Source organism: Coregonus lavaretus (assembly GCF_964263955.1).
Source record: "Coregonus lavaretus genome assembly, contig: HAP1_SCAFFOLD_3842, whole genome shotgun sequence".
In the NCBI taxonomy this organism is placed as follows: Eukaryota; Metazoa; Chordata; class Actinopteri; order Salmoniformes; family Salmonidae; genus Coregonus; species Coregonus lavaretus.
In genome coordinates this window covers 42283-57484 of record NW_028160127.1, presented here as the reverse complement: position 1 = coordinate 57484, position 15202 = coordinate 42283, and the positions used below count along the sequence as shown (strand labels likewise).

At 45.3% G+C, this 15202-nt stretch overlaps 1 protein-coding gene across 1 annotated transcript; it reads left to right on the top strand.

Annotated features, from left to right (window-relative positions):
* Positions 1–49: 49 nt before the first annotated feature.
* gpr176 (G protein-coupled receptor 176) lies at positions 50–14528 on the top strand (the record flags this gene model as incomplete). Its single annotated transcript, XM_084196517.1, has 3 exons — positions 50–306; positions 12882–13095; positions 13509–14528. Coding segments are annotated over 3 exons (1491 nt in total), but the record flags the coding sequence as incomplete, so codon positions are not given.
* Between the last annotated feature and the right edge of the window lie 674 nt (positions 14529–15202).

Here is a 15202-nt window from a genome sequence, read left to right as displayed (position 1 = left end):
CTCCCTCTCTCTCTCTCTCTCTCTCTCTCTCTCTCTCTCTCTCTCTCTCCCAGGCAATGCCACTGTTCTATGGTGTACCTGCTGTACCAGTGTCTTCAAGTCGGTGACCAGTTGCTTCATTAAGAACCTGGCATGCTCTGGGATCTGTGCGGGTCTGGTGTGTGTTCCCTTCGACGTGGCTCTAGGGGCCAGCCCTCGCTGCTGCTGGTGGCTACATACTCTTCTGCTCTGCAAGGCCCTGAAGTTCCTCCACAAACTCTTCTGCTCCGTCACCGTGCTCAGCTTCGCCGCTATCGCTCTCGACAGGTGGGTGATTGCAGGGAAATCATAGACAAGGTGCAATTAATAGACAAGGTGCAATTTCTAAAATTGGTTGAGCATCAGCAGTCACTGAATTAGCCCATGTCTGCAAAACATTTTTAGATTGGTAAGTTAGTCTAGAGGCAAGCTATCTAAACTTGTAGTAAGCATGGTCGAATTACCGCCCGGGTTGGGGCCCATTGATCATAAGGTATCATATTAAAAACTGCAAAAACTTGCCTCCACCCTATGGCAAAATGTGTGGAAGTGCAGTAAACTTACTTTAAAACAGCAACATTTTCTCTACGCTCCATGGCAAAATATGCAGAATTGCAGGAAATTAACTTTACAACTTTTTTAGGGGCCGCTAAAATGTAGACAGGATAGTAGTATCTACCAAAACTTTGTGTGTTAGATGTAGACAGGACAGTAGTAACTACCATTAGATGTAGACAGGACAGTAGTAACTACCATTAGATGTAGACAGGACAGTAGTAACTACCATTAGATGTAGACAGGACAGTAGTAACTACCATTAGATGTAGACAGGACAGTAGTAACTACCATTAGATGTAGACAGGACAGTAGTAACTACCATTAGATGTAGACAGGACAGTAGTACCTACCATTAGATGTAGACAGGACAGTAGTAACTACCATTATAAGTAGACAGGACAGAAGTAACTACAATTAGATGAAGACAGGACAGTAGTAACTACCATTAGATGTAGACAGGACAGTAGTGTCTACCATTATATGTAGACAGGATAGTAGTAACTACCATTAGAAGTAGACAGGACAGTAGTAACTACCATTAGATGTAGACATGACAGTAGTAACTACCATTAGATGTAGACAGGACAGTAGTAACTACCATTAGATGTAGACAGGACAGTAGTAACTACCATTAGATGTAGACAGGACAGTAGTAATTACCATTAGATGTAGACAGGACAGTAGTAACTACCATTAGATGTAGACAGGACAGTAGTAGCTACCATTATATGTAGACAGGACAGTAGTAACTACCATTAGATGTAGACAGGACAGTAGTAACTACCATTAGATGTAGACAGGACAGTAGTAACTACCATTAGATGTAGACAGGACAGTAGTAACTACCATTAGATGTAGACAGGACAGTAGTAACTACCATTAGATGTAGACAGGACAGTAGTAGCTACCATTATAAGTAGACAGGACAGTAGTGTCTACCATTAGATGTAGACGGGACAGTAGTAACTACCATTAGATGTAGACAGGACAGTAGTGAATACCATTAGATGTAGACAGGACAGTAGTAACTACCATTAGATGTAGACAGGACAGTAGGAACTACCATTAGATGTAGACAGGACAGTAGTAGCTACCATTATAAGTAGACAGGATAGTAGTGTCTACCATTATAAGTAGACAGGACAGTAGTAACTACCATTAGATGTAGACAGGACAGTAGTAACTACCATTAGATGTAGACATGACAGTAGTAACTACCATTAGATGTAGACAGGAGAGTAGTAGCTACCATTAGATGTAGACATGACAGTAGTAACTACCATTAGATGTAGACAGGAGAGTAGTAGCTACCATTATAAGTAGACAGGACAGTAGTGTCTACCATTAGATGTAGACAGGACAGTAGTAACTACCATTAGATATAGACAGGACAGTAGTAGCTACCATTATAAGTAGACAGGACAGTAGTGTCTACCATTAGATGTAGACGGGACAGTAGTAACTACCATTAGATGTAGACAGGACAGTAGTGAATACCATTAGATGTAGACAGGACAGAAGTAACTACCATTAGATGTAGACAGGACAGTAGGAACTACCATTAGATGTAGACAGGACAGTAGTAGCTACCATTATAAGTAGACAGGATAGTAGTGTCTACCATTATAAGTAGACAGGACAGTAGTAACTACCATTAGATGTAGACAGGACAGTAGTAACTACCATTAGATTTAGACATGACAGTAGTAACTACCATTAGATGTAGACAGGAGAGTAGTAGCTACCATTAGATGTAGACATGACAGTAGTAACTACCATTAGATGTAGACAGGACAGTAGTAGCTACCATTATAAGTAGACAGGACAGTAGTGTCTACCATTAGATGTAGACAGGACAGTAGTAACTACCATTAGATATAGACAGGACAGTAGTAGCTACCATTATAAGTAGACAGGAGGGTAGTGTCTACCATTAGATGTAGACAGTTCAGTAGTAACTACCATTATATGTAGACAGGACAGTAGTAACTACCATTAGATGTAGACAGGACAGTAGTAACTACCATTAGATGTAGACAGGACAGCAGTGTCTACCATTAGATGTAGACAGGACAGTAGTAACTACCATTAGATGTAGACAGGACAGTAGTAACTACCGTTAGATGTAGACAGGACAGTAGTAACTACCATTAGATGTAGACAGGACAGTAGTGTCTACCATTAGATGTAGACAGGACAGTAGTAACTACCATTAGATGTAGACAGGACAGTAGTAACTACAATTAGATGTAGACAGGACAGTAGTAACTACCATTATATGTCGACAGGACAGTAGTAACTACCATTAGATGTAGACAGGACAGTAGTAACTACCATTAGATGTAGACAGGACAGTAGTAACTACCATTAGATGTAGACAGGACAGTAGTAGCTACCATTAGATGTAGACAGGACAGTAGTAACTACCATTAGATGTAGACAGGACAGTAGTAACTACCATTAGATGTAGACAGGACAGTAGTAACTACCATAAGATGTAGACAGGACAGTAGTAACTACCATTAGATGTAGACAGGACAGTAGTAACTACCATTAGATGTAGACAGGACAGTAGTAGCTACCATTATAAGTAGACAGGACAGTAGTGTCTACCATTAGATGTAGACAGGACAGTAGTAACTACCATTAGATGTAGACAGGACAGTAGTAGCTACCATTATAAGTAGACAGGACAGTAGTGTCTACCATTAGATGTAGACAGGACAGTAGTAACTACCATTATATGTAGACAGGACAGTAGTAACTACCATTAGATGTAGACAGGACAGTAGTAACTACCATTTTGATGTTGACAGGACAGTAGTAACTACCATTAGATGTAGACAGGACAGTCGTAACTACCATTAGATGTAGACAGGACAGTAGTAACTACCATTAGATGTAGACAGGACAGTAGTAACTACCATTAGATGTAGACAGGACAGTAGTAACTACCATTAGATGTAGACAGGACAGTAGTAACTACCATTAGAAGTAGACAGGACAGTAGTAACTACCATTATATGTAGACAGGACAGTAGTAACTACCATTAGATGTAGACAGGACAGTAGTAACTACGATTATATGTAGACAGGACAGTAGTAACTACCATTAGATGTTGACAGGACAGTAGTAACTACCATTAGAAGTAGACAGGACAGTAGTAACTACCATTAGATGTAGACAGGACAGTAGTAACTACCATTAGATGTAGACAAGACAGTAGTAACTACCATTAGATGTAGACAGGACAGTAGTAACTACCATTAGAAGTAGACAGGACAGTAGTAACTACCATTATATGTAGACAGGACAGTAGTAACTACCATTAGAAGTAGACAGGACAGTAGTAACTACCATTAGATGTAGACAGGACAGTAGTAATTACCATTAGATGTAGACAGGACAGTAGTAGCTACCATTATAAGTAGACAGGACAGTAGTGTCTACCATTAGATGTAGACAGGACAGTAGTAACTACCATTAGATGTAGACAGGACAGTAGTAGCTACCATTATAAGTAGACAGGACAGTAGTGTCTACCATTAGATGTAGACAGGACAGTAGTAACTACCATTATATGTAGACAGGACAGTAGTAACTACCATTAGATGTAGACAGGACAGTAGTAACTACCATTAGATGTAGACAGGACAGTAGTAACTACCATTAGAAGTAGACAGGACAGTAGTAACTACCATTATATGTAGACAGGACAGTAGTAACTACCATTAGATGTAGACAGGACAGTAGTAACTACCATTAGATGTAGACAGGACAGTAGTAACTACCATTAGATGTAGACATGACAGTAGTAACTACCATTAGATGTAGACAGGACAGTAGTAACTACCATTAGATGTAGACAGGACGGTAGTAGCTACCATTAGATGTAGACAGGACAGTAGTAACTACCATTAGAAGTAGACAGGACAGTAGTGTCTACCATTAGATGTAGACAGGACAGTAGTAACTACCATTAGATGTAGACAGGACAGTAGTAACTACAATTAGATGTAGACAGGACAGTAGTAACTACCATTAGATGTAGACAGGACAGTAGTAACTACCATTAGATGTAGACAGGACAGTAGTAACTACCATTAGAAGTAGACAGGACAGTAGTAACTACCATTATATGTAGACAGGACAGTAGTAACTACCATTATATGTAGACAGGACAGTAGTAACTACCATTAGATGTAGACAGGACAGTAGTAACTACCATTAGATGTAGACAGGACAGTAGTAACTACCATTAGATGTAGACAGGACAGTAGTAACTACCATTAGATGTAGACAGGACAGTAGTAACTACCAAGGTTACTGTTTGAGCACTAGGAGCAGGAATCTCTCATTAGAGCAGACATCAGGCATATATGAGGATTTTCTTGGAAACAGCACAGAAGAGTATAGAAGGTAAGAATTGTGTTCTTGTGATTGTTATTTTCCTTGTGTGTTTGATGTAAACAGTCTACCACAACAATAGTATGAACACTAAGGAAAGCCTTCTTAGAGGATATAGATGGAAGACTCTCTGGAGTGGAGACTGAAGGGTCCTTCACTGAGGCTAGATAAATACTCTATAGTTGCACGTATGACTGTAAGTCACTTTGAATAAAAGCGTCTGCTTAATACACTGCTCAAAAAAATAAAAATAAAGGGAACACTAAAATAACACATCCTAGATCTGAATGAATTAAATAATCTTATTAAATACTTTTTTCTTTACATAGTTGAATGTGCTGACAACAAAATCATACAAAAATTATCAATGGAAATCAAATTTATCAACCCATGGAGGTCTGGATTTGGAGTCACCCTCAAAATTAAAGTGGAAACCACACTACAGGCTGATCCAACTTTGATGTAATGTCCTTAAAACATGTCAAAATGAGGCTCAGTAGTGTGTGTGGCCTCCACGTGCCTGTATGACCTCCCTACAACGCCTGGGCATGCTCCTGATGCTCCTGGACAGTCTGTGGTGCAACGTGGCGTTGGTGGATGGAGCGAGACATGATGTCCCAGATGTGCTCAATTGGATTCAGGTCTGGGGAACGGGCAGGCCAGTCCATAGCATCAATGCCTTCCTCTTGCAGGAACTGCTGACACACTCCAGCCACATGAGGTCTAGCATTGTCTTGCGTTAGGAGGAACCCAGGGCCAACCGCACCAGCATATGGTCTCACAAGGGGTCTGAGGATCTCATCTCGGTACCTAATGGCAGTCAGGCTACCTCTGGCGAGCACATGGAGGGCTGTGCGGCCCCCCAAAGAAATACCACCCCCACACCATGACTGACCCACCGCCAAACCGGTCATGCTGGAGGATGTTGCAGGCAGCAGAACGTTCTCCACGGCGTCTCCAGACTCTGTCACGTCTGTCACATGCTCAGTGTGAACCTGCTTTCATCTGTGAAGAGCACAGGGCGCCAGTGGCGAATTTGCCAATCTTGGTGTTCTCTGGCAAATGCCAAACGTCCTGCACGGTGTTGGGCTGTAAGCACAACCCCCACCTGTGGACGTTGGGCCCTCATACCACCTTCATGGAGTCTGTTTCTGACCGTTTGAGAAGACACATGCACATTTGTGGCCTGTGGAGGTTATTTTGCAGGGCTCTGGCAGTGCTCCTCCTGCTCCTCCTTGCACAAAGGCGGAGGTAGCAGTCCTGCTGCTGGGTTGTTGCCCTCCTACGGCCTCCTCCACGTCTCCTGATGTACTGGCCTGTCTCCTGGTAGCGCCTCCATGCTCTGGACACTACGCTGACAGACACAGCAAACCTTCTTGCCACAGCTCGCATTGATGTGCCATCCTGGATGAGTTGCACTACCTGAGCCACTTGTGTGGGTTGTAGACTCCGTCTCATGCTACCACTAGAGTGAAAGCACCGCCAGCATTCAAAAGTGACCAAAACATCAGCCAGGAAGCATAGGAACTGAGAAGTGGTCTGTGGTCACCACCTGCAAAACCAGTCCTTTATTGGGGGGTGTCTTGCTAATTGCCTATAATTTCCACCTGTTGTCTATTCCATTTGCACAACAGCATGTGACATTTATTGTCAATCAGTGTTGCTTCCTAAGTGGACAGTTTGATTTCACAGAAGTGTGATTGACTTGGAGTTACATTGTGTTGTTTAAGTGTTCCCTTTATTTTTTTGAGCAGTGTATTATATATTACTCTGCTTGGCCTGCACCTTCTATCTAGACTAACCTTGCTGTACCTACTGTACGTAACTATCATTCACAGAACCCTTCACTGGTTTAAGCGAAGAGAAGAGATACTCCAGTATGAATGAGTGTAATGTACGTGGGTGTTTTGCATGGCTAAGTAGAGCAAGAGGAAGAGAGATATCTTAACTGAGGTGTGACTGATGGTGTGAAGAGTCTTGTGTGCACAGATTATGTTTATTTTCATTGGTTCTTCCAAGTGTGTGTATGTGTGAGTAGGTGAGTACTGTAGATATGTGTGGTAAACGTCTGTCTGTGTGTACACCTGCCTTGCCTGCCTGACTGCCTGACTGACTGACTGCCTGACTACCTGACTGCTGGCTGACTGACTGACTGCTGACTGACTGCCTGCCTGCCTGCCTGCCTGCCTGACTGCCTGACTGCCTGACTGCTGGCTGACTGACTGACTGCCTGACTGCCTGACTACCTGACTGACTGCCTGACTGCCTGACTACCTGACTACCTGACTGCCTGACTGCTGGCTGACTGACTGACTGCCTGACTGCCTGCCTGACTGCTTGACTGCCTGACTAACTGACTGCCTGACTACCTGCCTGCCTGCCTGCCTGCCTGCCTGCCTGCCTGCCTGCCTGACTGCCTGACTAACTGACTGCCTGCCTGCCTGCCTGCCTGCCTGACTGCCTGACTGCCTGACTGCCTGCCTGACTGCCTGACTGCCTGACTGCCTACCTGACTGCCTGCCTGACTACCTGACTGCCTGCCTGACTGCATACTGCCTGCCTGACTACCTAACTGCCTGACTACCTGACTGCCTGACTGCTGCCTCACTGCCTGACTGCCTGACTGCCTGCCTGCCTACCTGACTGCCTGCCTGCCTGCCTGCCTGCCTGACTGCCTTACTGCCTGACTGTTTGTGTTTGTATACTGTAGTCTAAGTGTGTATCCACAGACTGTTCAGTTTGCAGCTTGTAAGTGTGATACCTTCTCAGCTTGCCTGCAATAACTCTCTCCCAGCAGACCTCTATATGAAATAAATCATTCAGATTAATTAAATGTTCTGAAAGGCCATGTTGCTATGGAAGCGCTAGCTTGCTAGCCCTTGAAGAAGGAGCTGAGGCTCGGGTGGGGCTGGGAGGCTGGGACTAGAATCACACAGAAGATAAAGGAGAGGCTGGGAGGCAGGGTCTAGATAGAGAAGATGGAGGAGAGGCTGGGTCTAGATAGAGAAGATAGAGGAGAGGCTGGGTCTAGATAGAGATGATAGAGGAGAGGATGGGACTAGATAGAGAAGATAGAGGAGAGGCTGGGTCTAGATAGAGAAGATAGAGGAGAGGCTGGGTCTAGATAGAGAAGATAGAGGAGAGGCTGGGTCTAGATAGAGAAGATAGAGGAGAGGCTGGGACTAGATAGAGAAGATAGAGGAGAGGCTGGGTCTAGATAGAGATGATAGAGGAGAGGCTGGGTCTAGATAGAGAAGATAGAGGAGAGGCTGGGACTAGATAGAGAAGATAGAGGAGAGGCTGGGTCTAGATAGAGAAGATAGAGGAGAGGCTGGGACTAGATAGAGAAGATAGAGGAGAGGCTGGGTCTAGATAGAGATGATAGAGGAGAGGCTGGGTCTAGATAGAGAAAATAGAGGAGAGGCTGGGACTAGATAGAGAAGATAGAGGAGAGGCTGGGTCTAGATAGAGAAGATAGAGGAGATGCTGGGACTAGATAGAGAAGATAGAGGAGAGGCTGGGTCTAGATAGAGATGATAGAGGAGAGGCTGGGTCTAGATAGAGAAGATAGAGGAGAGGCTGGGACTAGATAGTATCTTCAGTTACCTGAACATACAGTGCGTTCGGAAAGTATTCAGACCCCTTCCCTTTTTCCACATTTTGTTACGTTACAGACTCATTTTTAAAATGGATTAAAGAAATAAAAATCCTCATCAATCTACACACCATATCCCATAATGACAAAGCGAACACAGGCTTTTAGACTTGTTTGCTCATTTAATTTACAAAATAAAAACCTGAAATACCTTAGTTACATAAGTATTCAGACCCTTTGCTATAAGACTCGAAATTGAGCTTAGGTGCATCCTGTTTCCACTGATCATCCTTGAGATGTTTCTACAACTTGATTGGAGTCCACCTGTGGTAAATTCAATTGATTGGACATGATTTGGAAAGCCACACACCTGTCTATATAATGTCCCACAGTTGACAGTGCATGTCAGAGCAAAAACCAAGCCATGAGGTCGAAGGAATGGTCCGTAGAGCTCCGAGACAGGATTGTGTCGAGGCACAGATCTGGGGAAGGGTACTTGGTCAGGGAGGTGACCAAGAACCCAATGGTCACTCTGACAGAGCTCTAGAGTTCCTCTGTGGAGATGGGAGAACCTTCCAGAAGGACAACCATTTCTGCAGCATTCCACCAATCAGGCCTTTATGGTAGAGTGGCCAGACGGAAGCCACTCCTCAGTAAAAGGCACATGACAGCCCACTTGGAGTTTGCCAAAAGGCACCTAAAGACTCTCAGACCTTTAGTCTGATGAAACCAAGATGGGGTATTGCGTGTAGATTGATGAGGGAAAAAACAATTTAATCAATTTTGGAAAAAGGCTGTAACATAACAAAATGTGGAAAAAGTCAAGGGGTCTGAATTCTTTCTGAATGCACTATGTATAGGTCCATTATAATTTCGACATACTTTATATCTGGTTTTAGACATGTTTTTCTAACCCAAAATAATCAACCCATAAACCCCCCCCCCCCCCAGAAAAAAAAAAATATGTATTTATTTTTTTACCTCCAGCAGACCCTCCCCTCTTCTACATCTGAAAGGACGGGATGGTTGTGAGCAAAATGGTGGAGCCACCAGCAGAGCAGGCCCCATGCCGGTCGGTAATTCGACCTGCTTACTACAAGTTTAGGAAGCTGGCCGCTAGACTAACTTACCAATCAAATTAGTTTTTGCTGACATGGACTAATTGAGTGACTGCTGATGCACAACCAAATGTTGAAATTGCACCTTGTGTATTCTAATATTGTGACAGTAAGTTGAGACCCCGACTGAGGTCCTACATTTTATATATATATATATATCAATCAATCAATCAATCAATTTTATTTTATATAGCCCTTCTTACATCAGCTAATATCTCGAAGTGCTGTACAGAAACCCAGCCTAAAACCCCAAACAGCTAGTAATGCAGGTGTAGAAGCACGGTGGCTAGGAAAAACTCCCTAGAAAGGCAAAACCTAGGAAGAAACCTAGAGAGGAACCAGGCTATGAGGGGTGGCCAGTCCTCTTCTGGCTGTGCCGGGTGGAGATTATAACAGAACCATGCCAAGATGTTCAAAAATGTTCATAAGTGACAAGCATGGTCAAATAATAATCAGGAATAAATCTCAGTTGGCTTTTCATAGCCGATCATTAGAGTTTAAAACAGCAGGTCTGGGACAGGTAGGGGTTCCATAACCGCAGGCAGAACAGTTTAAACTGGAATAGCAGCAAGGCCAGGCGGACTGGGGATAGCAAGGAGTCACCACGGCCGGTAGTCCCGACGTATGGTCCTAGGGCTCAGGTCTCTCAGTTGGCTTTTCATAGCCGATCATTTAGAGTTGAAAACAGCAGGTCTGGGACAGGTAGGGGTTTCGTAGCCGCAGGCAGAACAGTTGAAACTGGAATAGCAGCAAGGCCAGGCGGACTGGGGGCAGCAGGGTGTCATCATGCCCGGTAGTCCTGACGTATGGTCCTAGGGCTCAGGTTCTCAGAGAGAAAGAGAGAACGAGAGAATTAGAGAGAGCATACTTAAATTCACACAGGACACTGGATAAGACAGGAGAAGTACTCCAGGTATAACCAACTAACCCCAGCCCCCCGACACATAAACTACTGCAGCATAAATACTGGAGGCTGAGACAGGAGCGGTCCGGAGACACTGTGGCCCCATCCGAAGAAACCCCCGGACAGGGCCAAACAGGAAGGATATAACCCCACCCACTCCGCCAAAGCACAGCCCCCGCACCACTAGAGGGATATCCCCAACCACCAACTTACAATCCTGAGACAAGGCCGAGTATAGCCCACAGAGGTCTCCACCACAGCACAAACCAAGGGGGGGGGGGGCGCCAACCCAGACAGGAAGATCACGTCAGTAACTCAACCCACTCAAGTGACGCACCCCTCCCAGGGACGGCATGAAAGAGCACCAGCAGGCCAGTGACTCAGCCCCTGCAACAGGGTTAGAGGCAGAGAACCCCAGTGGAGAGGGGAACCGGCCCGGCAGAGACAGCAAGGGCTGTTCGTTGCTCCAGCCTTTCCGTTCACCTTCACACTCCTGGGCCAGACTACACTCAATCATATGACCTACTGAAGAGATAAGTCTTCAGTAAAGACTTAAAGGTTGAGACCGAGTCTGCGTCTCTCACATGGGTAGGCAGACTGTTCCATAAAAATGGAGATCTATAGGAGAATATATATATATATATATATACAGTAGGGAGAACAAGTATTTGATACACTGCCGATTTTGCAGGTTTTCCTACTTACAAAGCATGTAGAGGTCTGTAATTTTTATCATAGGTACACTTCAACTGTGAGAGACGGAATCTAAAACAAAAATCCAGAAAATCACATTGTATGATTTTTAAGTAATTAATTTGCATTTTATTGCATGACATAAGTATTTGATCACCTACCAACCAGTAAGAATTCCGGCTCTCACAGACTTGTTAGTTTTTCTTTAAGAAGCCCTCCTGTTCTCCACTCATTACCTGTATTAACTGCACCTGTTTGAACTCGTTACCTGTATAAAAGACACCTGTCCACACACTCAATCAAACAGACTCCAACCTCCCCACAATGGCCAAGACCAGAGAGCTGTGTAAGGACATCAGGGATACAATTGTAGACCTGCACAAGGCTGGGATGGGCTACAGGACAATAGGCAAGCAGCTTGGTGAGAAGGCAACAACTGTTGGCGCAATTATTAGAAAATGGAAGAAGTTCAAGATGACGGTCAATCACCCTCGGTCTGGGGCTCCATGCAAGATCTCACCTCGTGGGGCATCAATGATCATGAGGAAGGTGAGGGATCAGCCCAGAACTACACGGCAGGACCTGGTCAATAACGTGAAGAGAGCTGGGACCACAGTCTCAAAGAAAACCATTAGTAACACACTACGCCGTCATGGATTAAAATCCTGCAGCGCACGCAAGGTCCCCCTGCTCAAGCCAGCGCATGTCCAGGCCCGTCTGAAGTTTGCCAATGACCATCTGGATGATCCAGAGGAGGAATGGGAGAAGGTCATGTGGTCTGATGAGACAAAAATATAGCTTTTTGGTCTAAACTCCACTCGCCATGTTTGGAGGAAGAAGAAGGATGAGTACAACCCCAAGAACACCATCTCAACCGTGAAGCATGGAGGTGGAAACATCATTCTTTGGGGATGCTTTTCTGCAAAGGGGACAGGACGACTGCACCGTATCGAGGGGAGGATGGATGGGGCCATGTATCACGAGATCTTGGCCAACAACCTCCTTCCCTCAGTAAGAGCATTGAAGATGGGTCGTGGCTGGGTCTTCCAGCATGACAACGACCCGAAACACACAGCCAGGGCAACTAAGGAGTGGCTCCGTAAGAAGCATCTCAAGGTCCTGGAGTGGCCTAGCCAGTCTCCAGACCTGAACCCAATAGAAAATCTTTGGAGGGAGCTGAAAGTCCGTATTGCCCTGCGACAGCCCCGAAACCTGAAGGATCTGGAGAAGATCTGTATGGAGGAGTGGGCCAAAATCCCTGCTGCAGTGTGTGCAAACCTGGTCAAGACCTACAGGAAACGTATGATCTCTGTAATTGCAAACAAAGGTTTCTGTACCAAATATTAAGTTCTGCTTTTCTGATGTATCAAATACTTATTTCATGCAATAAAATGAAAATTAATTTCTTAAAAATCATACAATGTGATTTTCTGGATTTTTGTTTTAGATTCCGTCTCTCACAGTTGAAGTGTACATATGATAAAAGTAGGAAAACCTGCAAAATCGGCAGTGTATCAAATACTTGTTCTCCCCACTGTATATATACCCTCTGGACAGTGTGTAATGTTGTCTCCTCCTTCTCTCTAGGTACTACTCTGTCCTCTACCCTCTGGAGAGGAAGATCTCCGACGCCAGATCACGTGACCTGGTTATCTACATCTGGATCCACGCCACCATCGCCAGTGTGCCCGTGTTCGCCGTCACCAACGTTACCGACGTGTACGCCACCTCGTCATGTTCCGACTCCCGCGCCCGCTCCTTGGGTCACATGGTCTACGTGTTGACCTACAACGTAACCACGGTGATTACATTTACATTGTGATAATTTAGCAGTCAGTTTTATCCAGTCAGTGCATTTCAATCATTGCAAGTAAAAACCTTCTTTAAAAAATGAGCTTTCAGCAAAGCCAGTGTTAGTAACAAAATACAAGTTTGAGTGCTATCTCGAACGTTTAAGGATTCTTTGGCTGTCCCAATAGGAGAACCCTTTGAATAACCCTTTTGGGTTCCATGTAGAATCGTTTCTACAGAGGGTTCTACGTGGAACCCAAAAGGGTTATACCTGGAACCAAAAAGGGTTCTACATGGAACCAAAAAGGGTTCTCCTATGGGGACATCCGAAGAACCCTTTTAGAACCCCTTTTTTCTAAGAGTGTAGTGCAGGAAAGACAACAGTACAACAGTTGTTGTGTTTTTAATGTATTTTATTTTTAGGTGATCCTCCCCCTGGCAGTCGTCTTCCTGTTCATGGTTCTGATTCGCCGAGCCCTTAGCGCCAGCCAGAAGAAGAAGGTGATTATTGCGGCTTTGAGAACCCCTCAGAACTCCATCTCTATTCCGTATGTGTCGCAGCGCGAGGCTGAGCTACACGCTACATTACTGGCTGTAGTTCTAGCCTTCTCGGCCTGTAGCGCCCCCTATGGGGCATTGGTGGTATACCGCACTCTTCTCGGGGACGGCGAGGACTTGCCTTCTTCTCTCTACCTCACAGCTATCTGGCTGCCAAAGGTGTCTCTCCTCACCAACCCTCTGCTGTTTTTGACGGTGAACCGTACGGCCAGGCGCTGCCTGTTGGATGTTGTAGCCCGGGTTCACAGACGCTACAGCCGGCGTAACGTAGTCAGCACTGGGGCCCTGGGGCTGGGGCTGGGGCTGGGGGGCGAGGGAGGGCTGGAGGGGTCGGCTCGGGCCGGGAGCCAGCTCCTGGAGATGTTTAATATCGGACAGCAGCAGATCTTTAGGCCGACCAATGAAGAGGAGGAGGAGGAGGTGGAGAATGAGATACCTTCGTTAGGGTCAGGGGGTGGTGGAGGCTGTTCGCAGCCCAAAGAGAACCACCTTGGAGGGGGTAGACTAGGGGGATGTGAAGGGGAGATGGTTCTACAGAAGGAGACCCAACCAACCAGAGAGAGTGTCCTAGTGACTAAAGAACCTCCTCCTCTCATATTGGCCAAGGTCTCCCCTGCCCCTGTCCACGCCTGTGCTTACACCTCCTCGTCACAGGTGGCGCCAGCGACCCCCACGGAGCCTGAGGACGCCACCCAGTTTGGGTTCGGTCCGTTCGAGCTTCCACCCCAGTGGCTGCCGGAGACCAGGAACAGTAAAAAGCGGCTCCTCCCACCGCTGGGGAACACCCCCGAGGAACTGATCCAGACCAAACATCCACGCCCACGGCCAGAACGACGAATCAGCAGGAACAACAAGGTCAGCACCTTCCCCACCGTTGACCCCTGAACTATGAACCCTGACCGTTGACCTTTGAACCGATGATCCCTGATGACAGCTATGGCTGGAGGTCAGCCAGAGTAGTATTCCACTGACAGAGCGTAATGAGAACAGCAATGCACTTTTTCCCTTTTCTATCAAGTTTTTGATACATTTTATGTCAAATGACTGGATACAAATTCAATGGAGGAAACCTGACCAACCACCTGACCAACAACCTGACCAAAGACCCCCCTGTAAGAGAAAACAGGGACGTACAACTCCAGAGCTTGATAAGTCTGTCTCGTTGTTGATTCTCCCTGTCGTGTAATGGATACATTGTCTGTCAATGACTGGCGAGATTCTAGAAAGTCCACACATCGACACCTAACAGCCCCAAGTCTGATGTCTAAAGCCACGTTTTTCTGGAGACATTGGTCGACCCCGATTTTGACCCCAATGTCCTGGTTTGGATGTTCTCTCTTTTCTTCTTGTTCTATCGTTCCTGTAAATATTTTCAATTGATTTGTAATAGTACTGTTAACAGAACAGGTAAAACCTTTTCAATTGATTTGTAATAGTACTGTTAACAGAACAGGTAAAACCATTTCAATTGATGTGTACTGGTACTGCTAACGGAACAGGTAAAACATTTTCAATTGATTTGTAATAGTACTGTTAACAGAACAATTAAAACATTTTCA